We start from the raw sequence: 27,036 nt of genomic DNA on the forward strand, positions 1-27,036 counted from the left end.
TTTCAATCTTTTCTACCTTGTCACATTGTTTTTGCAATCTGATTGAGAAATCATTTTTCAACGTTTCTACATCTTGCCGAATATTTATTTCTAACTGTCCTAATTTTCCTTCTAACTTCCTGTCCTGTTCAGTAAACTTAACGTTTAATTTAGATTCTATATTATCTGAATTTTCTTTAAGTTTTTCTTCTAATTGTTCGGAAAACTTAGCGTTTAACTTATGTTCTAAATTATCTGAATTTTCTTTAAGTTTTTCTTCTAATTTACACTCTAGGTGACAACTAACAGTATTCGAAAATCTTTCCCACGCTTCTTGCTGTTTGGCCATCATATCAGCCATTAGCTTTATGAGTGTCTCATTCCCCGTTGATAACTCTCCTTCAGCAACAGGCACAGTTACCATTGCACTCCCCATACCTGTTGCCGCAGATGTGGTGGCAGTCGAGTCAACACTGTCACCTTTTCTTGTAGTATCAAGGGTTACCAAAGGTGAACTACCAATATTATTACTACTTGGAGCACCAAACTGAAAATTCACTGCACCCCTATTCTCACTATTTTCCAAACTGTCACCGCCATTGAACTTGTGTTTGCAATCAGGACAGCTCCATGGCTGTGTATCCTGTCTTAATACTCTTATTTGTGTGCGAGTTAGATTCAAACAGCTCACATGATACCATCGAGAGCAGGAACCACAGTTCACTGACTCGGCATGCTGTTCGTCACATTTCACTTCACAACATGCGTGAATCTCAGCTTCACGTCCACTTTCTTTCATAAAATTAACCAGCATATTCGACTTTTTTAACCACTGACTCATACATACACTACCATGTACAGTCAGCCATCAGCCAGACACGCAGACTTCTCCCCTACAACTATTCACATAAAACAGTATGATGTTTACTTATGTAGCCATTAAATTATTAATAGTCTCCCTTCTCCATTATTTCAGTAATCAAATTATTGTCTCCATGTGATAGACGAAGTACTGTACCAAGACATCATAAAAGAAAATAAACGGTAAATAATCAAATGCAAGGAAAGAAAGTAAACAAATTATATGTAACATTTTTTTCTTTTCTTTTAAAGTTAGGCAAAGGAAACAACAATCAGAAGATTCATTAAACTAAAGAAATCCTGTGACTGAGTCGCCATTGTAACCGCCATGTTAAGATTTTTTTTTCTTGTTGCGCGGACATATGATGTCCTATGTAAGCATATGTTAACGTGAGGTGTGTAGAAAAGGAACGTGAAGGATGCGATACGTTGCAGCTTATTTATTGGCCGTTCTCGGCGGAAAGGAAAGCCCATCGGCTGCAGACATTGAGAAAATCCTTAGTTCAGTTGGAATTGAATCAGACAGTGAAAAACTGAAGAAAGTGATAAACGAATTAAAAGGAAAAAATGTTGATGAACTTATTAGTAAAGGACATGAAAAGTTAGCATCAATGCCCGCAGGAGGTGTAGCTGCGGCTCCAGCTGCAGGAGCGCCGGCGGCAGCTGCTGCAGAAGAAAAGAAAGAAAGTAAGTAGCTAACGAACACAACACTGAATCACCCAATAACTAAACATGATCAACTGTAAAGAAGTGTCACGCAACGGAATTCTCGCTTGATTTTCATAGGAACACAATATGGAAATAAGTTCTTCCAGGTTCTTGCCAAGGACAGCATTCCCCCATCCCATGGAGACTTCAATCCATTTATACTAATTTAATCTATACCCATTCACGGTTGAACCGTAAGACCTAAATATAAAGTTTACTGTATTTTAATATTATGATCTAACTTCGTATAGCCTATAGTAAACAACAATAATAATAATGCTGCGTTCAAAGTAGGATAATTTTTAATAGTCGTAGATCGTTGTGATATCAGTTAACATATGCTTACATAGGACATCATATGTCCACGCAACAAAAAAAAAAAAATCTTAACATAGATTCCAATGTTTTCTCAAAACTTCCTTGGATTTTCTTTTTAAGTATAGCTTTTGTATATATATTTTCAGTAGCGTTCGTAATAAATATTAAGCACAGTTTCATTGTTTGCAGTTAGTTAATAGGTACTTTGATCTATATTTAAATCACAAGATTACATACACTGTACATGCAACTAACACATATCCATGCAAGTTATAACCATTTAACCTAAGACAAATAGTAATTGGTGTCTATAAGGAGTTTCATCTACAACTACATATAAGAAATTAGCTAATTATTTTTCATTTTCTTTTTAAATTGTAACTAGCTCGTGGACTTCCTACGGTCCCTCCGTGAGCTACAGATATATACTGGAGTACACCTATTTGCAATATGCTTATTATTGTATACCTTTATGTATAACAAACTAATATATTATTTAACTTATGACAGGTGCATTATTTCCCAGTTTCGCCTGCTAGTATCAGTTCCTGAAGGGAACATATACCCGGCTACACTTACATTCAAATCGAAGAAACATTATGATTATGTACATGACGATGAAATACATTTATGGACATGAGAACCTACGAAATTACTATTAAAATACAAGAAACCAGAAACTCCCTATAAGCACCAATCACCAACATGCACACATTCATTAACTCAGGTATACATGCACAATCGTTTGCCGAAATTTAAACTAACCTACTAAGTTTTGGCATGCCAACGTACTAGAAGAAAAATTCGGAAACTGTGCTGAAACTAAATCAATCTATACCATAATATTTAATATTTTGCTTGTTGCCCAATGCTTATTTGAATTCTTTAAATTGCAATTTTGAATTAGCAGCCGAAACTTGTGAAGGGAGATAGGGAGACATCAAATTTTCAAATTACTGAAATTTAAAGGCTACATCGTGGTTAATAACGCTGAATTTAATTGCACATAATATTAGGGAGTAAATCTACGTAATGCCCAAACCAATGGCTAAGCTGCCCATGGCAGTGTATCGTAAGTTTAGCTGCGAGCCATATTTCGTTTCTGATTTCACTATAAAAATTGTATAACACTGGAACTAGTCAGTACTAAAATTAAACTTAATCATTGTCTCACTTGCAAAAGAAATACCCAGAAATGCATTTGTCGCTATGGCTCTTACATATAAGTTCCTTCGACGAAGGTAGAAGAAATATTCTTCCCTGGACCACTACCCTTTTCCAATGTGGGCTCAAGATGTATGTACTAGTTATCAAGATGAATGTCACAAAGTGGTAATATCGAAATAATTTAAAATTTCGGACTAATTTAGAATTTCGAATGAGTAATAGTATAGCCGGAATCTACTCATGGCTGAGAAAATACGCATGGGCGCCAACCATATATCAGCTTTCCTTTTTTGCTGATTCTCTACGTGTAAATTACATATGCATATTTGTCACACACTGAAGAAGCGTAGTAGTTCATAAGACTGGGGAAGAAAGATATGTCGGTTGGGGCTATAGCAGGATATTTGGCACAGTACGGGGATACTCCGGAAGAGATCCGTGTGATAGGATATGCCAGTAGGCGTCTAAAACCCTACGAATTTTCGTACTCCATTTTCCAGATGGAGTTGTTGGCGGTAGTTTATTTGTGTGAATATTTTGACTACTACATCTTAGGGCGAAAAATAGTTGTTCACTGTGATAATAACGCTGTTACCTATGCGTTCACGTTACAGAATTTGGATCCGAGGACAACAAGATTGTTATTGAAGCTGCAAAGGTTTGACATAACCTTTGTCCACATTAAAGGAATTGACAATAGTATTGCCGATGTATTAAGTCGCAATGTTCCTAATGATACCAGTGACGCTGGTGAAAAATGTATTTATTTTGTAACCAGTGCAGATGATTTCCCGTTAGATAGAGAAGAAACACTGAAAGAGCAACGTAATGATAAACTCTGCAATCAGCTAAAACAGAAATTAGCGAATAACGCAGGTAATAATAATATTGAAGTAGTTGATGACATTCTATTCGTCCGGAACTCTCAGGATGAACGTTGGGTTTTGGTGTTGCCTCAAACTTTGGTACAAAAGTTTGTAAAAATCATACACAATAAAGGGCATTTCGGGGTTGACAAATGTGTGAAATTTGCCAAACAATTATTTTATTGGAAGAACCAGAGAAAAAGTTTCAAAGATTTTATAAGCGATTGTGAAATTTGTGCAAAGACAAAATATTCAAATCGGATTGTAAGACGGGAAACCTATAAAATAGAAGCTGACAGGCCACACCAAAAGATTTGTGTGGATATTGTGGGTAAGCTGCCATGCAGTTATGGATTTTATTTCATTTTGTCAGTAATAGACGTATATAGTCGTTTTGTATGTTACTTCCCGCTTCGAACATCAGCTACGAAAGAAATAATTCGCGTATTGGAAAAGAATTATTTTTATACGTTCCCGTACCCGAAATTTATACTCTCGGACCAAGGTCCCCAATTTTTGTCTAGTCTCTGGCGTAAATACTGTGAGGCACATAAAATAATACACGTCACTACAACGCCCTACAACCCAAAAGCTAATGGGATATTGGAGAGAACTCACCGAGAATTGAATAGAATTATAAGGTTATGTTGCAATAACAACCACGCTAAATGGAAAGATGTAGTGAAACCAACCCAAGACCTTTTAAATTATAGTTACCATAGTGCACTTGGGCAAACGCCTGCAGAGCTTTTCATCTCTTATTCCGCTGCAGAGCAACACAAAGATAACTTCCCGTGGCCAGATGAACTAAGAGATATTAAGAATGACAAACGTTATATCGAGGTTGTCCCCAAATTAGGAAACAAAAATAACAGAAAGGCACATGGCAAGTCCTCCTCAGAGATTATTTTGGAACGTGGAAATCTAGTTATGGTAAAAACGCATCCATTGTCGGACGCTTCCAAACGCTTAACGCACAAGTATATGTTGACATACCTCGGCCCGTATATTATCACAAAGATTAATAAAAATAACGTAGAATTAAAAGACTTACTAGGGAGAGAGGTTCGAGCACAAAATTTCTCAAATATTAAACTGTTCAATTGCAGTGAAAAGAAAAGAGAGGCTCTTTTAAAAGATTATCCGAAAGAGGAAGAATAAAAATGTGTTAAATTTTGGTTCCTTTCTTGCATTGTTTCGTTGCTTTTCCTTGCAATTTGAGAAACTTTTGTTAAACTCCATTCAACAATACTTATCGTCTTCAGTTATTTAATTAAAAAAAAATATATAGAGAGAGTGAGATACAAATAACTTTCTGGACTATATTATTGTCGGTAACAGTGTATACGGTTTTTAATAGTTGCTGTTCATTTTGCTTCATAATAGGATAAGTGCGCAGTGATTATTTCATTCTTACCAATTTTTTCATTACTCGTGTAATCATTATTAATTAATAAGTAAAGTTAGATTATTAAGTTCCTAACTTCCGTGGGTATTCTTAGAAATTTCACGTGAGCCTGCAGTTGATAGGATCCTGCAGTGGCTCTAAATAGTTTAATGAGCATGGTTGCTCAAGCTATTTTGATTTTTTGTTATTATATTGAGTCTTCATATATGTGTGTATTCATCATTCATAAAACATAATCACTGTTGTGCTAACCGCTGCTATAATGAAAAATGAATAAGTAGCAAATTCCATTAGAAATATGATTAACAAAAATAACTTATAAAGGTTGATCAAAGAGTAAGGGAAGATCATATGCAAGCGAGGGAACTTAAAATCTGTTATAAAGCATAAAAAAGCCAAATAAAAAAATATTCTCTCGAAATATTTTTTTTTACCAGCTGGGGGGAAATTGAAACAGTAATTTCAATTTACGGTTTCAAATGTATTTAACTGGAGCGTTTATGCTATACTTGTACCAGTCTGTGTTTAAATGGTACGTTTCAAAAGTAGATTATGCCATTCAGGTAACCATTGTAATTAGTATTCTCAGTTGTGGTTATGAAATTCTATAATGCGTTTAATATATATTTAGGCCAATAATAACTAAATTACCATACTCTACATGGAGCTGCACATTAGAATTATTATGAAAGAGTATATTTAGAATCTAAAAATGACAGGGGGCATATTAATGACAGTAATTCACAATAAATTCATAAATAAGAATAGGATGAATAATATTCACGGGGCTGCAATCTAAACAGCAGAAAATAGAGTCCGAAAAGAATGAAGACAAACACATTAGTATTTTGGTAAATTTTAAAGAAATTAAACAATATTAACTACTCGTTTTGTGAGATTACTAACGGGAATAGAACAAAGTGCAGATTAAATATTATTTTTGGAGCAATAACTGATCGATTGTTACAAAATTTTCATTAAATCTGGTGTAAGCATTTAAGCATTTATTGATATGCAGCAAATATCGCAACTATTTTGTTTAAATCGTGTGTGTGTCGGCATCTGTTGGTTGCTCTAAAATGTAATGCCAAGGTTGAAGCGTCATAAAGATTACAGCGTAGGTAAAAATTTGTTTGCATGCATATGAAACAGAATAAAATTGTTTTGGGCTAATATCTACAAAAATTTGTGTAAATCGTCTAAATTAATTGTTACGTAATTTAATACCTTCTTGCAAATAGAAAACATTGAAAAATCTTGAGTGGACCATGGGACTATTTTGACATGAAAAATAGTCATCATGTGTTGCTCAAGAGAACGCGGATGTTTTTGAAGGTACTTGTGATGAAGTTGTAATCAGAAGGAGGCGTGTCCTTGATTTATACTCCGCTTAGAATTTTACGGAAAATCGAAGCTTTCCTTGCCTTTACAGGAAATAAAAGGTAATAACTAGACGATTAAGTGTAGCTAAAACGTGATAGTACTGACTAGTTCCAGTGTTATACAATTTTTATAGTGAAATCAGAAACGAAATATGGCTCGCAGCTAAACCTTCGTCGAAGGAACTTATATGTAAGAGCCATAGCGACAAATGCATTTCTGGGTATTTCTTTTGCAAGTGAGACAATGATTAAGTTTAATTTTAGTCAACGGTTACATAGTAGTGGTATAAAATACTAGCTAGTTAAAATTTCGTTTCTCATTGGTACAAAATTGGATACGTCACTCAAATTTATCCCTTCGTTTATTAGAGTAGTACAAGATGGTGTAAAATACTCAGCTTGTTACAATGGTCCTCCTTCGTTTTCTTTGTCGTTGGTAGAGCATCCAAATTTTTTTCTTTCGTTTATTTGATAAGTACCAGTTATACATAAGTTCTGAGTCCTTTTTGTTTTTTTCTGGTTAGTACTAATTTATTCCTTTGTCAATAGTACAAAATGGTATAAAATACTCATAGTTAAAATGGCCGTTCTTTGCTTCTCTTCTGATTAGTACAAAATTGAATAGGTCACTCAAATGTATTTCTTGGGGGCGCAGTGGCTCAGTGGTAGAGCGTTCAAATCCGGTACTTGGGGTCCCTGGTTCGATCCCAGCGTGTGGACTTTGTGGTGGACAAACGCCGTGCTCGTGGGTTTTCTTGGGGGGTTGTCCCGTTTCCTCCCACTTTCTTCATTCCACCATTTCACTCATCTCTCATCATCACCATCTCCCTTAGCTTGACAGGCATAACCGTGGGACGTAAAACTTAAAGATTTCATTTCATTTTCAAATCTGTCTTTGTTTATTTGAGTAGTACAAAATGGTATAAAATACTCAGCTAATTAAAATGGCCCTTCTTCACTTTTCTGGTTGGTACAAAATTATTTTTTCCTTTATTTGCGTAGTACAAAAGTTATAAAATTCTCAGTTATTTCAAATGGCGTTTCTCGTTGGTACAAAAGTAAATAAGCCACTGAAATTTATTGCTTCGTTTGTTTGAGTAGCACAAAAAGGTATAACATGCTGAGCTTGTTTAAATGGTCTTTCTTAGCTTTTTCTGGCTAGTACACATTTATTCCTTTGTTTATTTGTGTAGCACAAAAGTTATTAGTTAAATAGTATTTCTTTGCTTTTTCGGTTTGGTACAAATTTATCCTTTCGTTTGTTTAAATGTCACAAAAGCTATAAAATTCTAAGCCAGTTAGAAATGGTTCTTTGCTTTTTCTCGTTGGTACAAAAGGAAATAGGACACGCCAATATATTTATTCATTTTTTAATTCTTTTTGTGCTTGGTACAAAACTAAATACTCCATCCAAATTTATTTCTTCGTTTATTTGAGTATTACAAAATGATATAAAGTCTGAGATAGTTAAAATGGTCCTTCTTCGCTTTCTTCCTACAAAATTGAAAAGCTCACTCAAAAGTTATCCCTTTGTTTGTTTAAATAGTACAAAATGGTATAGAACTTCTGAGAGAGTTAAACTGGTCGTTTTCCCCTTTTTCTAGCTAGTACAAATTTATTCTTTGCTTATTTAAATAGTACAAAATGGTATAAAATACTCAGCTAGTTAAAATGGACGTTCATTTTTCTTTCATGGGTATAAAATGTGGAACAGCTAAATTTAATCTTACCTTTATTGAAGTGGTACAAAGGGTACATAAATTTTGAGTCCCTATTTGATTTTTCTGGTTACTACAAATATATTCCTTTATTTTATTAAATATTTCAAAATGGTATAAAATGCCGAGTTCCCTAAGCTGACATTTCTCGTAGGACAAACAAACTTATTCGTTTGTTTATTTGAACAGTACAAAAGTTACACATAAATTCTGATTCCTTTTTCGTTTGTCTGGTTAGTACAAATTTACCCGTTTGTTTATTGAAATAGTACAAAATGATTTAAAATAATCAGCTAGTTAAAATGTCATTTTCCATTGGTACAAAATTGAATAGGTCACTGAAATTTATCCCTTCGTTTGTCCAAATAGTACAACATGGTCTAGAAATTCTGAGCGGGTAAAATTAGCATTTCTCGTTGGTACAAAATGAATAGACCACGCCAGTATATTTCTTCGTTTATTTAAATAGTACAAGATGATATACAATTTTCAAATAGTTAAAATGGACCTTCGCCTTTTTTAGGTTAGCATAAAAAGATTTAGGTAGTTAATAAATTCTGAGCTAGTTAAAACGGCATTTCTTGTTGGTACAAAATTAAATAGGTCACCCAAATTTATCCCTTCGTTTGTTTAAATAGTACAAGATGACAAAATTCTCAGCTAGTTAAAATGGCATATCTGTTTTCTTTCTCGTTAGTTCAAAAATAAATATTCTATCCAAATTCATTTTCGTTTATTTGAATAACCCAAAAGGTACGGAAATTTTGAGCTACTTAAAATGGAGTTTCTTTGATTTATTCTGGTTAATAGAAAAGTAAATAAGCCTCTCAAATTTATTCCTCCTTCACTTTTTTCTCCTTGGCACAAAATTGAATAGGTCACAAATTTATCCGTTGCTCCGTTTACGAGTTATTCGGGTTTAAATATTTGACCTTTGACGTCGATAGTCAATACTTTTGATATTTGTAGTAGTTGATGACGTGTTACTAAATGAGGAAACATCATCTCAATATGTACCTTTGTTTAAAAATTATTTATGTTTAAATATTAGACCTTTGATCTCGATGCTCAGTATTTTCGCGACGTTTAGTACTTGATGACCTATTACCAAATGTGGAAACAGAACCTCAATATGTTGCTCCGTTTACGAGTCATTTACGCGTAAATATTTGACCTTTGTCCTCGATGGTCAGTACTTTTGCGACATGTACCATATAAATGCTTGTGTAATTTCTGCTATGTTACATAGGGGTTGATAAAAGGGAACGAATACACACCTTTTATTGGTTCATATTCTCTCCTGTATTAAATAGTTGCGTGTAATATATGCTCATAGTCTTATGTAATTTGTGCTATTTTAAATAGGGTTAAAAATAGGCCATACTCTTTTATCAGCTCTGCTATGTTAATATGCTTGTAGCCTTTCTTGTGTAACCTCTGCTTTCTTAAAATAGGGGTTGATAATAGGGAACGATTACACCCCCATTATTCTCTGTTATGTTGGTAGTTTTTGATATTTTGCATAGGAGTGCTGTTAAAATATGGGTTCGTAGTCTCTTCGTTTATTGCCTTACGTAATTTTTGCTCTGTTAAAAAAGAGGCTAAAAAATGGTCATAAAAGAGAACGAGTACACCCGTAGGCTATGTTAAAGAATTGTTAAAAAGTTAGACGTAGCCTTTCTTATTTAGGGGTTGCGAAATGTGTTCGTAGTCTTATATAATTTCTGCTATGTTACATAGTGGTTGGAAAATGTGTTCATAGTCTTTTATTAACTCTGCTACGTTCGTAGTCTTATATAATTTCTGCTGTTAAGTATGTGGTTGGAAAATGTGTTCATAGTTATATGTAATATGTGCTATATTAAATAGTGGTTGAAAGAAGCCATGTTCTTTTATCAGTTCTGCTACATGATCGTAGTCTTTAGTAATTTCTGCAATGTTAAAATAAGGGTTGAAAAATAAGCCATACTCTTTTATTAGGTATGCTACGTGTTCGTAGTCTTACGTAATTTCTGCTATGTTAAAATAGGTGTTGAAAACGTATTCATAAAGGAACTAGTACACCCCTAAAAAGTGGCAGTAAGAGGGAACTAGTACACCCCTAAAAAGGGGGCATAAAAGAGAACGAGTTTTCGATATGTTCGATTCCCATAGTTGGACGGTACGGGGAGCATCACGTATCGTGCGACACTGGAAAATTGAGTCCTTGCTCTCAGGAAGCCCTGGAGAAAGGTTGATTTTTCAGCTACAGGGGTAAAGTGCTGCACAGCTACTATGGTAACGCTCTCGACTTCGCTGCGAGCAGGCAAGAGTTCGATTTCCGATGTAGTGGAATGTCGAAAACTGTCCCAAAGTCAAACAATATCTAACCTAACTAACAGGATCTATGGCTTCTGGAACTGGAAGGTTCAATGCCCAGTCCTCAAAGGCTCTACACTTATGTCCTTAGCCAATCGGATCCAGTTTCAATTTTGTATTCCTATTTCTACGAGATCCATCTTAATATTGCCGTCGTGTCTGCGGCTAGGTTTACCTAACGTTTTTCCATTGCATTTCCAGCTAAAACTTGGAAAGCGTTCCTACTTTCTTCTAGTCTGCCTACATGACCTACACACCCGAATCTTCCAGATTCCATGGTACTAACAATGTTTCGTATACCTACTTACTTTTATTGTTCATGAAATGTGTAATAAATTATGTAAATTCAGTATTTAAAATAGTGTCGTTATTTTACTAGCTGTTAGGAAATATATCCCTACAAATGCCAAAAACAAAATTATACTTACAATTGATGATATATATAAACTGGAAATTTGACTTATTCTAAACTCACTTATAATTCGGAAGATATGCACCGCATTCGTTTTTGTTATATTAGAATCCTATTGCTGTTACTAGTTTAACAAGGCTAATTTTGATAATTGAAAATACACTAAAGAATTCTTGCGAAATAACTCTCAAAATGCAAGAAAATTATTTAGCTAAATACGAAAATAGAAATTGTGTAATAATGAAGTTCATCTTTTTTAATAAAGATTATACATGGGCATATTGAAAGAAAACATCTGTAATGAAATTTAGTGACAACTGATGTGTATTAATCTCCCAATCTTGTCTCAAATAGTTGACGCTGTAGCCAGTTTTCAATAGTTACGTAATTGTCAAATTATCAATAGATTAAATTTCACATTTCCTTTCATGATTTAGCTTAGGTGTTTACAGGCATATTTTCTGAAATATTATTTTTTCTGTACATGTAATCTTAATAACATTCGTATCAAATAAAAAATACGGAAATACCTTTATATGCTTTCTACATATAATACATATCAGTACTTTAACATTGGCCCATGTATATAGATACGAGGTATTTTTCATATTTTGTAATTCACATTTCTCTATTGGTATAATTAAACGCAAATATCAAACCAACTTAACCATCTTTTCTGATCCAATAAGCATACATCTCTACTGAAATCAAAATTGGCAAGTAATCAAGTCTTGAACATTTGTGGGAATTGGTTTTGTAAACACCAGTAAAGAACAGATTTGAATAAAATTAATTAATTTTTGCATTGATATTTGTCTTCTGTTTTATATGTGAAATCTTAATTATTATTCTGCGGGACAAAACTAGTTTGAAAAATTTTGTCAATATTATAAATTTCACGTGATTGATTTTTTTTACATGCCAAGATTTTTTTTCCAAAAAAATAATAATTTAGATATAAGTTACAGTTCAATGCTCGGAAATGCAGTTATTTTACTCTGTGGAAGGAAAAGCTAAAATAAAACTACCTACGAACCATGTTCGTACCCTTTTCCATGCTCTCAAAATTCAACTTCTGCCTAGTAAGATTAATTTCAACTACATTACTAAAACTTTCCCAATGTTATATCTCGTTTTACCTTAATTTTGTGGAAACTTTCAACCAAAAATTTTGCTCCAGATTTACTGATCGGCAAGCAGATGAAACGGGTTATGCCATTGACTAGTTTTCCAATTGCTTCATTTAGTACATTTTCTACAATTTCAGTTCAATCTTTTGTTCAGGAATTTAGTGATCACATTTCAAGTGTATGAAGTGCCTTGCTTTTGCTAACAGCATCAAACTTGCGAATTATATACAGGATCAGGAATTCCATACGACTAACTCCACTTAAAACTACCATCGAGAACCTAATTTCAACCCGAGACGTTCAGTAAATCAGAGGTTCATACGCCTGTTTCCATTGCAATGTTGCATTAAAATATGGGAATATATACTAGATTATAAATATAATACGCCTTTTTGTAATAATCATCAAAATTTTCTCGGCGAACAATTTTCAAAATATCAATTTACGAAACCGAATAAGGAACGACATTACTAAAATAATAAAAATTCACATAAGAATTTTCCTAAATATATGGATAACGAACTTTATCATAATTGTCACTACATTCACACTGAAGCTAGTTAAATAACAACATAACTAATTAAAAAGGTGTACAATAACTTTAATAAATGTTAATAATAAACTAAATTTGCAACAACATATTGTAACATTATTTAAAAATTAACACTATAGGAAATTTTAAAGAAAAAAATCCTACACATCCTCAGTGACGTTTTTGTATTTTCCTCATTTACACCAACCAAATGAAGAAACAGTTCCAGTGGTTCAAATATATACAGACAAGTATCCGTTAAACACTCCTGTAGAATTCGTTTGTAGTGCAATATTTATGCTTTGCTTTGATGAACTTATTTTAGGGATAGTTTATCGATTTGTTAAAAGCAGATACATTTTGTACGTAATTGCTGATCTGTTTCTTAAAAAAAATAATTCAAAAAGTGTAAAAGTTTTCTAAACTATTTTCTTTTTACGATAATGTGACTTTGGAATCACCGTGAACATACATTACTAACCGTTCACCAAAAGTAGCAAAATATAATTGAAAAAGCAGTGAAACTATTTCTATTTCAAGTAGTGTAACAAGAGCTTTTAACCTCTAGTACATAATTTTCTGTGTGTATGTTAGTAGTGTTGCATGTTTCAGTACAGAGCTTGAAAGATCATTCTCATCACTGAAGAATGAAAACATCTTCTTCAAGTAATCCATATCCCGCCAAGTGAACTTTGTGGTGGACAAACACCGTGGTCGTGGGTTTTCTCGGGGTTCTCCCGTTTCCTCTCACTTTCTTCATTCCACCATTTCATTCATCTCTCATTATCACCGTCTCCTTTAGTCTAACCGGCATAACCGTGGGAAGTAAAACACAAAAATTTCATTTCATTTTTTCAAGTAATCCATATTACCCCAATTAAAACGCCGATCTTGCTTTTCATTGACGCAGGTCGTTGCAACAGAGGACCTTAAGTTTTGAGGAATCCTGGCAACACCAGTTTCGCAACTTCTTTCTTAATTTGGAAATTTGATATCCATTTCAAAGAATACTGCCGAAGGGAGTTCCTTATGAGATACATAAATCCAGTTTAAATTTTCACTTTGTTCATTACATCACGATAGAAGCAAGTTAGTATGTGCTGATATTAGCGCTTCTAAGGCCAGGAGCGAAGATATGCATTTTTGTTTCATGAAAGAGAATGAATTGACATCCAACCCTGTTCAGAAAGTATGTTGGCACATGTTGAATTCACTTGTTTGCTCTGCGACGTTTTTCCTTGAGAGGAACTAGTAGCGATCGACCAAAAAAGAGTCTTGAGGGTCATCATGAAGAAAGAAAGAACATATTCTTATTTTAGGAAGAGAACAAAGTACAATAATCTGTTTATCTACTCCTTAGCATTAAGTGTTAGCAAAACCTAAAGTTTTTCTCAATGACAATTTTCTAATTTTTTGGGACATTAAGACGAAATGGTAATTTTCAATTAAGAAGATGGACAGAATAATATGTATCACACATTTCACAAAAATATCGAATAAAATAGCCTATTTATCTACGCCTTCGCGTTAAGTGTTTCAAAATTGTTCAGAATATCTTTCCTAATTCCCATAAAATAATTAATAAAGAGAATTGTCAATTCCAGTAGAAAAATAAAGAAAAGTATAATCATGCAAATTAAACAAAAGAATAAAATATTTTAGTCTGTCTTGGCAATTCCAAATGCTTAGACCGTAAATATTTTTTCTAAGGTACCATAGGATTCTGTAACATGCATTTTTTTATAGCGAATATATTAGTTCCTAAGTAAAGTGTTCACCTGACTACGGTAGGTTCCACAGTTTTGAGTTATGGAGCTTTAAATTTCATTTTGACATGCTTTCGGCAGCGTATAACTCCGAGAAGAAGGATTTGTGCACCCAGGTTAGTCTATATTTTTTGTCTTATCTAAATATCAGCGTTGTTTTAAAACACCATATATATATATATAAAGAGAGAGAGAGTGGTTCATTCAAAATTGGTAACCGTTGTATCTCATAGTAGATGGGTGTGTTTGAAAAATACCGAAACACGTCAATTTTAGTTTGGGGGGGGGGGACGGATTACTGTGGCAAATTCAGACGCACTACCATATTCCCTGCAGCCTAATTTCGAAATGTTTTCTTCATAAAGCACAACATGGGTCAAAATGCATATCGCTTGAAAGCATATTTGATAATGGTTATGAAAATACGATTGTTTTGAAACTTCGCTCAATATGTTAGGAGAAATTGCTTTCAGAAATGTTACCCATTAGACACTGGAATTTTCAAACAAAATTGTGTTTAAAGCTAGTAAACGTTATGAATATTTTCAATTACTAATTGTGCTGATGAATCAACGCCAACAATCTGCACTGTGAGAAACATTAGATGTGTCGCTCTATTTCCAGTGGTTTATTAGCGGAACCTTTATTATTAAATGACAACATCTGTAAAATAACATAATGTGTAAAAGCCCCTTTAATTCTTGTTACAAAAAGGTTATTATTTGAAAAGTTCACGCAACACTGCGGAGAAGTCACGTTCGAAAGTTTTACAAATAACAGTAGCACTGAATTTTAAAATTTCATTTGTTTCCTATTAACCGTTGAGCAATCTCTATCATCTCTAGAGTACCAGAAACATCCGCTGTGTTGTCATGAATATAACGCATGTCGTCTAGTACGGTGTAGGGCAGAACATTAATTTACTGCAAATTAAAAGAAGGAGCACGTAATGCACATTTGAAAGCTCTTTTGGGCCAATATACAAAAATATATTTTGAATGGAAATGCAATGAATACGGTGCATGTGATAGAGTTGAACGTATATTGTCTAATTTAGAGATCATTAGCAAACCAGGCTATGAAAATGTACATTACACGAAACGAATCTGTCCTCATTTCGCTAACGGGGACAGAGAGCAACATGAGTATCCCAGCTGTCTACTCAAACTTGTTTTTGATATGTTGACTTGAAATGCTTTGTTATCTGGAGTCCGTTAATGAATAAAGGTACCATTATTATCAAATATTGGTGTGACCTGGATGAGACATAAGGCATACTGAGTCGTCGTATTGTTGGCTCTGTCTTTCTGCCACATAACTTGAACGGACACACCTATATTGATTTGTTACAAAATTATATGGACTCTATGACTAATAAAATAGTTGAAGATGATCCAGTTTTTTCGGAATATTTTCCAACAAGATAGTCCACTACCACATTATGATGTGCAGGTTAGACAATTTTTAGATCAGATGTTTCATGATCATTGGATAGATAGCAGAGGTCCTATTGAGTGCCATGCGAGGTTTTCTGATCTTTCTCCGTTGGACTTTTTCTGTAGAGGCACTTAAACTATAAACTCTACGTCACAAAGGGTCACATTCATTACATGAGCTGTGGCAAAGAATAGTGGTAGAATTGCGGAAACTAACATAGAGATCCTACAGAATTTACGCAGAAATTACTACTGTATGGAAGTCTAGGGCGGGCAGAGGCGGATGTAGGCCAGAGCCGGGGGGCTAGGTCCCCCAGTATTTTCAGTGACAAAATAATTTCAGCTATTATTTATATATTTTTGAAAGTTTATATATACTTGTTTAACTATTTCTACTATAAGAGAATCACATTGATTCTCTTATATTCTGTTTCTAGTTAGGGTCTGGGTACTTTCTGCCCCCCCCCCCAGTTTTCACCTTCTAGATCCACCACTGAGGGCGGGCACTTCGAGCAGCTAATAAAATAAGGTTTATGTTCCAAGTATGCGTTGTACTGAGTATTTCGAACTGTACGTATACTGGCACACTATTGTCTTTATTAGAAACGAACGGAAATATAATACACAATAAGTAATCACGTGATTTCTCTCTTCATTTTTGAATACTTTGGACTTTATATCGATTTATTCATCACACTTACAAAATGGATTCGGATTATCTTCATTAAGATTAGAAATCGGACCAGATAATGTGGTTTAAATGAACCCAAATTAGCACAGTACTGTTGATACAAGTCCGGTACAAAGTATGGTGCAATAAGGTCAAATTGTTCAAAGCAATGTAGGACGTTATCTTCTACTGCGTGGTAGTGGTGGAAGGAAGTCGAACTTTAATTTCGGAAGGTGGAAACACTCCCAATTTATGAATTCATTGACAGTGCAGTTCAAAGCGTGGGAATACGACAAAAACTTATTACATGTTCATACAAATAGCATTGTTGTAAGTAGACTCAAAAAAGGGTTTCCAATGGGGAATTACGTGCTTCATGTTTTAAGCGAGAGCTAATTAGCCCTAGGCCAGTGGCTCTCAACTTAATTCCTATCACGACCCCCATTCTATCACATCCTCTTGCCACCAATCCCTTTATACTTTCTGGTTGATAATAAGCTTGTGTAGGATTTATAATATACCGTTCACTTGGCGGGATATGGATTACTTGAAGAAGATGTTTTCATTCTTCAGTGATGAGAATGATCTTTCAAGCTCTGTACTGAAACATGCAACACTACTAACATACACACAGAAAATTATGTACTAGAGGTTAAAAGCTCTTGTTACACTACTTGAAATAGAAATAGTTTCACTGCTTTTTCAATTATATTTTGCTACTTTTGGTGAACGGTTAGTAATGTATGTTCACGGTGATTCCAAAGTCACATTATCGTAAAAAGAAAATAGTTTAGAAAACTTTTACACTTTTTGAATTATTTTTTTTAAGAAACAGATCAGCAATTACGTACAAAATGTATCTGCTTTTAACAAATCGATAAACTATCCCTAAAATAAGTTCATCAAAGCAAAGCATAAATATTGCACTACAAACGAATTCTACAGGAGTGTTTAACGGATACTTGTCTGTATATATTTGAACCACTGGAACTGTTTCTTCATTTGGTTGGTGTAAATGAGGAAAATACAAAAACGTCACTGAGGATGTGTAGGATTTTTTTTCTTTAAAATTTCCTATAGTGTTAATTTTTAAATAATGTTACAATATGTTGTTGCAAATTTAGTTTATTATTAACATTTATTAAAGTTATTGTACACCTTTTTAATTAGTTATGTTGTTATTTAACTAGCTTCAGTGTGAATGTAGTGACAATTATGATAAAGTTCGTTATCCATATATTTAGGAAAATTCTTATGTGAATTTATATTATTTTAGTAATGTCGTTCCTTATTCGGTTTCGTAAATTGATATTTTGAAAATTGTTCGCCGAGAAAATTTTGATGATTATTACAAAAAGGCGTATTATATTTATAATCTAGTATATATTCCCATATTTTAATGCAACATTGCAATGGAAACAGGCGTATGAACCTCTGATTTACTGAACGTCTCGGGTTGAAATTAGGTTCTCGATGGTAGTTTTAAGTGGAGTTAGTCGTATGGAATTCCTGATCCTGTATATAATTCGCAAGTTTGATGCTGTTAGCAAAAGCAAGGCACTTCATACACTTGAAATGTGATCACTAAATTCCTGAACAAAAGATTGAACTGAAATTGTAGAAAATGTACTAAATGAAGCAATTGGAAAACTAGTCAATGGCATAACCCGTTTCATCTGCTTGCCGATCAGTAAATCTGGAGCAAAATTTTTGGTTGAAAGTTTCCACAAAATTAAGGTAAAACGAGATATAACATTGGGAAAGTTTTAGTAATGTAGTTGAAATTAATCTTACTAGGCAGAAGTTGAATTTTGAGAGCATGGAAAAGGGTACGAACATGGTTCGTAGGTAGTTTTATTTTAGCTTTTCCTTCCACAGAGTAAAATAACTGCATTTCCGAGCATTGAACTGTAACTTATATCTAAATTATTATTTTTTTGGAAAAAAAATCTTGGCATGTAAAAAAAATCAATCACGTGAAATTTATAATATTGACAAAATTTTTCAAACTAGTTTTGTCCCGCAGAATAATAATTAAGATTTCACATATAAAACAGAAGACAAATATCAATGCAAAAATTAATTAATTTTATTCAAATCTGTTCTTTACTGGTGTTTACAAAACCAATTCCCACAAATGTTCAAGACTTGATTACTTGCCAATTTTGATTTCAGTAGAGATGTATGCTTATTGGATCAGAAAAGATGGTTAAGTTGGTTTGATATTTGCGTTTAATTATACCAATAGAGAAATGTGAATTACAAAATATGAAAAATACCTCGTATCTATATACATGGGCCAATGTTAAAGTACTGATATGTATTATATGTAGAAAGCATATAAAGGTATTTCCGTATTTTTTATTTGATACGAATGTTATTAAGATTACATGTACAGAAAAAATAATATTTCAGAAAATATGCCTGTAAACACCTAAGCTAAATCATGAAAGGAAATGTGAAATTTAATCTATTGATAATTTGACAATTACGTAACTATTGAAAACTGGCTACAGCGTCAACTATTTGAGACAAGATTGGGAGATTAATACACATCAGTTGTCACTAAATTTCATTACAGATGTTTTCTTTCAATATGCCCATGTATAATCTTTATTAAAAAAGATGAACTTCATTATTACACAATTTCTATTTTCGTATTTAGCTAAATAATTTTCTTGCATTTTGAGAGTTATTTCGCAAGAATTCTTTAGTGTATTTTCAATTATCAAAATTAGCCTTGTTAAACTAGTAACAGCAATAGGATTCTAATATAACAAAAACGAATGCGGTGCATATCTTCCGAATTATAAGTGAGTTTAGAATAAGTCAAATTTCCAGTTTATATATATCATCAATTGTAAGTATAATTTTGTTTTTGGCATTTGTAGGGATATATTTCCTAACAGCTAGTAAAATAACGACACTATTTTAAATACTGAATTTACATAATTTATTACACATTTCATGAACAATAAAAGTAAGTAGGTATACGAAACATTGTTAGTACCATGGAATCTGGAAGATTCGGGTGTGTAGGTCATGTAGGCAGACTAGAAGAAAGTAGGAACGCTTTCCAAGTTTTAGCTGGAAATGCAATGGAAAAACGTTAGGTAAACCTAGCCGCAGACACGACGGCAATATTAAGATGATCTCGTAGAAATAGGAATACAAAATTGAAACTGGATCCGATTGGCTAAGGACATAAGTGTAGAGCCTTTGAGGACTGGGCATTGAACCTTCCAGTTCCAGAAGCCATAGATCCTGTTAGTTAGGTTAGATATTGTTTGACTTTGGGACAGTTTTCGACATTCCACTACATCGGAAATCGAACTCTTGCCTGCTCGCAGCGAAGTCGAGAGCGTTACCATAGTAGCTGTGCAGCACTTTACCCCTGTAGCTGAAAAATCAACCTTTCTCCAGGGCTTCCTGAGAGCAAGGACTCAATTTTCCAGTGTCGCACGATACGTGATGCTCCCCGTACCGTCCAACTATGGGAATCGAACATATCGAAAACTCGTTCTCTTTTATGCCCCCTTTTTAGGGGTGTACTAGTTCCCTCTTACTGCCACTTTTTAGGGGTGTACTAGTTCCTTTATGAATACGTTTTCAACACCTATTTTAACATAGCAGAAATTACGTAAGACTACGAACACGTAGCATACCTAATAAAAGAGTATGGCTTATTTTTCAACCCTTATTTTAACATTGCAGAAATTACTAAAGACTACGATCATGTAGCAGAACTGATAAAAGAACATGGCTTCTTTCAACCACTATTTAATATAGCACATATTACATATAACTATGAACACATTTTCCAACCACATACTTAACAGCAGAAATTATATAAGACTACGAACGTAGCAGAGTTAATAAAAGACTATGAACACATTTTCCAACCACTATGTAACATAGCAGAAATTATATAAGACTACGAACACATTTCGCAACCCCTAAATAAGAAAGGCTACGTCTAACTTTTTAACAATTCTTTAACATAGCCTACGGGTGTACTCGTTCTCTTTTATGACCATTTTTTAGCCTCTTTTTTAACAGAGCAAAAATTACGTAAGGCAATAAACGAAGAGACTACGAACCCATATTTTAACAGCACTCCTATGCAAAATATCAAAAACTACCAACATAACAGAGAATAATGGGGGTGTAATCGTTCCCTATTATCAACCCCTATTTTAAGAAAGCAGAGGTTACACAAGAAAGGCTACAAGCATATTAACATAGCAGAGCTGATAAAAGAGTATGGCCTATTTTTAACCCTATTTAAAATAGCACAAATTACATAAGACTATGAGCATATATTACACGCAACTATTTAATACAGGAGAGAATATGAACCAATAAAAGGTGTGTATTCGTTCCCTTTTATCAACCCCTATGTAACATAGCAGAAATTACACAAGCATTTATATGGTACATGTCGCAAAAGTACTGACCATCGAGGACAAAGGTCAAATATTTACGCGTAAATGACTCGTAAACGGAGCAACATATTGAGGTTCTGTTTCCACATTTGGTAATAGGTCATCAAGTACTAAACGTCGCGAAAATACTGAGCATCGAGATCAAAGGTCTAATATTTAAACATAAATAATTTTTAAACAAAGGTACATATTGAGATGATGTTTCCTCATTTAGTAACACGTCATCAACTACTACAAATATCAAAAGTATTGACTATCGACGTCAAAGGTCAAATATTTAAACCCGAATAACTCGTAAACGGAGCAACGGATAAATTTGTGACCTATTCAATTTTGTGCCAAGGAGAAAAAAGTGAAGGAGGAATAAATTTGAGAGGCTTATTTACTTTTCTATTAACCAGAATAAATCAAAGAAACTCCATTTTAAGTAGCTCAAAATTTCCGTACCTTTTGGGTTATTCAAATAAACGAAAATGAATTTGGATAGAATATTTATTTTTGAACTAACGAGAAAGAAAACAGATATGCCATTTTAACTAGCTGAGAATTTTGTCATCTTGTACTATTTAAACAAACGAAGGGATAAATTTGGGTGACCTATTTAATTTTGTACCAACAAGAAATGCCGTTTTAACTAGCTCAGAATTTATTAACTACCTAAATCTTTTTATGCTAACCTAAAAAAGGCGAAGGTCCATTTTAACTATTTGAAAATTGTATATCATCTTGTACTATTTAAATAAACGAAGAAATATACTGGCGTGGTCTATTCATTTTGTACCAACGAGAAATGCTAATTTTACCCGCTCAGAATTTCTAGACCATGTTGTACTATTTGGACAAACGAAGGGATAAATTTCAGTGACCTATTCAATTTTGTACCAATGGAAAATGACATTTTAACTAGCTGATTATTTTAAATCATTTTGTACTATTTCAATAAACAAACGGGTAAATTTGTACTAACCAGACAAAGCGAAAAAGGAATCAGAATTTATGTGTAACTTTTGTACTGTTCAAATAAACAAACGAATAAGTTTGTTTGTCCTACGAGAAATGTCAGCTTAGGGAACTCGGCATTTTATACCATTTTGAAATATTTAATAAAATAAAGGAATATATTTGTAGTAACCAGAAAAATCAAATAGGGACTCAAAATTTATGTACCCTTTGTACCACTTCAATAAAGGTAAGATTAAATTTAGCTGTTCCACATTTTATACCCATGAAAGAAAAATGAACGTCCATTTTAACTAGCTGAGTATTTTATACCATTTTGTACTATTTAAATAAGCAAAGAATAAATTTGTACTAGCTAGAAAAAGGGGAAAACGACCAGTTTAACTCTCTCAGAAGTTCTATACCATTTTGTACTATTTAAACAAACAAAGGGATAACTTTTGAGTGAGCTTTTCAATTTTGTAGGAAGAAAGCGAAGAAGGACCATTTTAACTATCTCAGACTTTATATCATTTTGTAATACTCAAATAAACGAAGGAATAAATTTGGATGGAGTATTTAGTTTTGTACCAAGCACAAAAAGAATTAAAAAATGAATAAATATATTGGCGTGTCCTATTTCCTTTTGTACCAACGAGAAAAAGCAAAGAACCATTTCTAACTGGCTTAGAATTTTATAGCTTTTGTGACATTTAAACAAACGAAAGGATAAATTTGTACCAAACCGAAAAAGCAAAGAAATACTATTTAACTAATAACTTTTGTGCTACACAAATAAACAAAGGAATAAATGTGTACTAGCCAGAAAAAGCTAAGAAAGACCATTTAAACAAGCTCAGCATGTTATACCTTTTTGTGCTACTCAAACAAACGAAGCAATAAATTTCAGTGGCTTATTTACTTTTGTACCAACGAGAAACGCCATTTGAAATAACTGAGAATTTTATAACTTTTGTACTACGCAAATAAAGGAAAAAATAATTTTGTACCAACCAGAAAAGTGAAGAAGGGCCATTTTAATTAGCTGAGTATTTTATACCATTTTGTACTACTCAAATAAACAAAGACAGATTTGAAAATGAAATGAAATCTTTAAGTTTTACGTCCCACGGTTATGCCTGTCAAGCTAAGGGAGATGGTGATGATGAGAGATGAGTGAAATGGTGGAATGAAGAAAGTGGGAGGAAACGGGACAACCCCCCAAGAAAACCCACGAGCACGGCGTTTGTCCACCACAAAGTCCACACGCTGGGATCGAACCAGGGACCCCAAGTACCGGATGTGAACGCTCTACCACTGAGCCACTGCGCCCCCAAGAAATACATTTGAGTGACCTATTCAATTTTGTACTAATCAGAAGAGAAGCAAAGAACGGCCATTTTAACTATGAGTATTTTATACCATTTTGTACTATTGACAAAGGAATAAATTAGTACTAACCAGAAAAAAACAAAAAGGACTCAGAACTTATGTATAACTGGTACTTATCAAATAAACGAAAGAAAAAAATTTGGATGCTCTACCAACGACAAAGAAAACGAAGGAGGACCATTGTAACAAGCTGAGTATTTTACACCATCTTGTACTACTCTAATAAACGAAGGGATAAATTTGAGTGACGTATCCAATTTTGTACCAATGAGAAACGAAATTTTAACTAGCTAGTATTTTATACCAGTACTATTTAAACAAAGGAATAAATTTGTACTAACCAGAAAAAGCGCAAAAGGACCGTAATATTCAAATAAACGAAGGAATACAGTTTTGTGACTTATTCAGTTTTGTAGCAAGCAGAAAAAGGAAAGAATTTACACTCTGTACTAATCAAATAAACGAAGAAATAAATTTGGGTGGCCGATTTAGTTTTGTAAAAGCCACGAAAAAAGCGAAGAAGGTAAATTTTACCAGCTCAATATTTCTGTATTATTTTGTGCTATTCGAGTAAACGAGGAAATAAATTTGGGTGATTTATTTTACTTTTGTAGCAATCAGAAGAAAAGCAAAGGTTTATTTTAACTACCTAGCCATTTTATACCATCTTGTGCTACTCAAATAAACGAAGGAATAAATTTGAGTGACCTATTAAATTTTGTAATAATCAGAAGGAAAGCAAAGAAGATCCATTTTAAGTAGCCAGCATTTTATACCTTTCTGTGTGATTTAAATAAACGAAGGAATAAATTTGAGTGTTCTATTTTTTTATGGTACTAGATTTTGTACTATTTTGTATATTGTTGTCACCCAGAAAAAGGGCCACTTTAAAGTAGCATTACTAATTGCCTCTCCCATCACGTAAAAATGCGTTACATATGGAGATTTTGCCTAATGAAATTACACTAAAATACTAATGTTAATAGCCGTTTGCCTTCCACTAGTAAGGTGCCCTGTTATACATACACCCCCCACACACACATAAATATATATATATATATAAACAAACTTGCGCTCAATAGACTGTACCTTAGGATCCTCACTAAACTAATAACACAGATGTTAGGTAACTCATTCTTAACGTTTTTTATTTTATTCAAAACGAATTAATATTGAGAAGCTTAAATATTTGCAGCACTTGAAATAATAGTTTTTTAGTTGAATAAAATTGTTTACTGCTAATAATTCAGCATTTTTATAGATGGTGTGCAACATGGAACTTAGAAAAACTTTTCATTTCCTTGGTGAGTTGATTTTTACTTTGGTATGAACTCTTCTTCGTCTGGTTTTTCTTCTGTCTTTTCGTCTATTAACACTGTGATCCAAAATGGTCATACATGCTGTTTCTTCTTCTTTATTACCTCTTCATCCCTCAATAACGCTAATTGCTATACTCTGTTCTACAGAATTAAATTAAAATTGAATTATGACCAACCTTCTTCTAATTGAATATTTTTCGTCTGTAACCAATGGCAGCTCTGGTTGGTTAAACCTCAGGTTCAAATATTTAGTTAGTGTCCGGGAAACTTCGGACTTTAGCGTCGCCGTTAGTTGTTTGCCAACTTATAATAAATGTAAGACCTAATATGCGAAACGCACGTCCATTAACAATAGAAATATGAGCCTAACTTAGTGACGGGAGAGGCAATAAAAGTTTCTTTAGCAATGCTACTTTAAACTGGTCCTTTCTCTGGGTGAACCAAACAATGTACCAAATAGTACAAAATCTAGCACCACTAAAAATAAAACATTCAAATTTATTCTTTCATTTAATTGAATCCCACAGAAATGTATAAAATGTTGAGCTAGTTAAAATGAACCTTCTTTGATATTTTTCGTGGTTGGTACAAAACTAAGTGGACCACCCAAATTTATTCCTTCGTTCATTTGAGTAGCACAAATTGGCAATTCTTTCCTTTTTCCTGCGTGCTACAATCTGATTAGGTCACACAAATTTATTTATCGTTTATTTGAGAATTACAAAATGATATAAAATTCTGAGCTAGTTAAAATGGTTCTTCTTCGCTTTTTCTGGACAGTACAAATTTATTCCTTTGTTTGTGTAGCTTTTGTCTGTTTGGTAAAAAACTAAATAGTCACAGCAATTTAACACTTCATTAAACATTATAAAAGGTATAAAATTCTAAGCCAGTTAAAATGGTCCTTCTTTGCTTTCTCGTTCGTACAAAAGGAAATAGGAAACCCACATTTATTTATTTATTTCTTTAAATGTAACAAAAAGTATAATGTGCTGAGTAAGTTAAAATAGTCCTTCTTTGCTTTTCTTCTGATGGGTACAAACATAAAATAGATCACTCAAATTTATTCTCTCGATTATTTGAATAGCACAAAAAGGTACAAAATGCTGAGTTAGTTAAAATGAGCCTTCTCCGTCTTTTCTGGTAAGTAAAAATTTATTCCTTCGTTTATTTGAATAATAGAAAATCTACAATGGCCCTTCACTTCTCCCAGTTGGTTCACAAGAAAAGAGGTTACTCTAATTTTAATTTTTCACTTTTTTCTGGTTCGTACAAAACTAAATACCCCATCGAAATTTATTTCTTCGTTTATTTAAGTAGTACAAAATATTAAATTCCGAGTTAGTTAAAATGGTCATTCTGCGCTTTTTTTCTTGCTACAAAATTGAATAGTTCACTCAAAAGTTATCCCTTCGTTTGTTTAAATAATACAAAATTGTATAGAACTTTTGAGCCAGTTAAAATGGTTTTTTCGCATTTTCTACTTAGCATAAATTTATTCCTTTGTGTATTTAAACACTACAAAATGGTATGAAATACTCAGCTAGCTAAAATGGACGTTCATTTCTTTCGTGGTGTAAAACGTAGAGCACCTAAATTTATTCTTTCTATTATTGGTGTAGTACAAAATGGTATACAAGTCTGTGTTAGTTAAAAGAATCCTTCTTTGGTTTTACTGGTTAGTACACAGTTATTCCTTCGTTTATTTCCGTAGTGTACAAAATTATATAAATATTTGGTACAGAAGTCAATAGGACACCCAAATTTATTCCTTCTTCACATTCTTGTACTTGAAACAAAACGGAATAGGTCATGCAAATTTATCCGTCGCTGTTTACAACTTATTTAGGTTTAAATAGTTGACCTTTGACCTCGATGATCAGTATTTTTGGGACATATAGTAGATGATGACCTGTTACTAAATGTGGAAACCCCTTCAATATGTGGCTCCGTTTACGAGTTATTTGGGTTTAAATATTTGACCTTTGACCTCGATGGTCAGTACTTTTGGGACATTTAGTAGTTGACGACCTATTACTAAATGTGGAAATAGCATCTGAGTACGTCTCACCATTTACGAGTTATTAGGGTTTAAATATTTGACCTTTAACCTCAATTGACAGCATTTTGGGACATGTAGTTGATGACGACCTATTACTAAATGTGGAAATAGCATCTGAGTACGTCTCACCATTTACGAGTTATTAGCGTTTAAATATTTGACCTTTAA

General features: G+C 33.3%; 2 protein-coding genes across 4 annotated transcripts in view; one reads left to right on the forward strand and one right to left on the reverse strand.

Moving 5' to 3' along the window:
* The window catches only part of LOC145669708 (uncharacterized), a 218,785-nt gene that overhangs the window by 115,052 nt on the left and 76,697 nt on the right, over positions 1–27,036 (reverse strand). The window lies entirely within an intron of this gene.
* On the forward strand, positions 1,227–1,535 carry LOC145670626 (large ribosomal subunit protein P2-like). The gene has a single exon (XM_081739419.1). The coding sequence runs from the start codon at positions 1,260–1,262 to the stop codon at positions 1,533–1,535; it is 276 nt and encodes a 91-aa protein (XP_081595545.1). The 5' UTR covers positions 1,227–1,259.

Source organism: Thermobia domestica, chromosome 14 (genome assembly GCF_964235325.1).
Source record: "Thermobia domestica chromosome 14, izTheDome1.hap1.1, whole genome shotgun sequence".
NCBI classification, from domain to species: domain Eukaryota; kingdom Metazoa; phylum Arthropoda; class Insecta; order Zygentoma; family Lepismatidae; genus Thermobia; species Thermobia domestica.

What these genes read in the sequence shown, in the direction of transcription:
- LOC145670626 (XM_081739419.1), top strand. Translation starts at nt 1,260, where the DNA reads ATGCGATACGTTGCAGCTTATTTATTGGCCGTTCTCGGCGGAAAGGAA.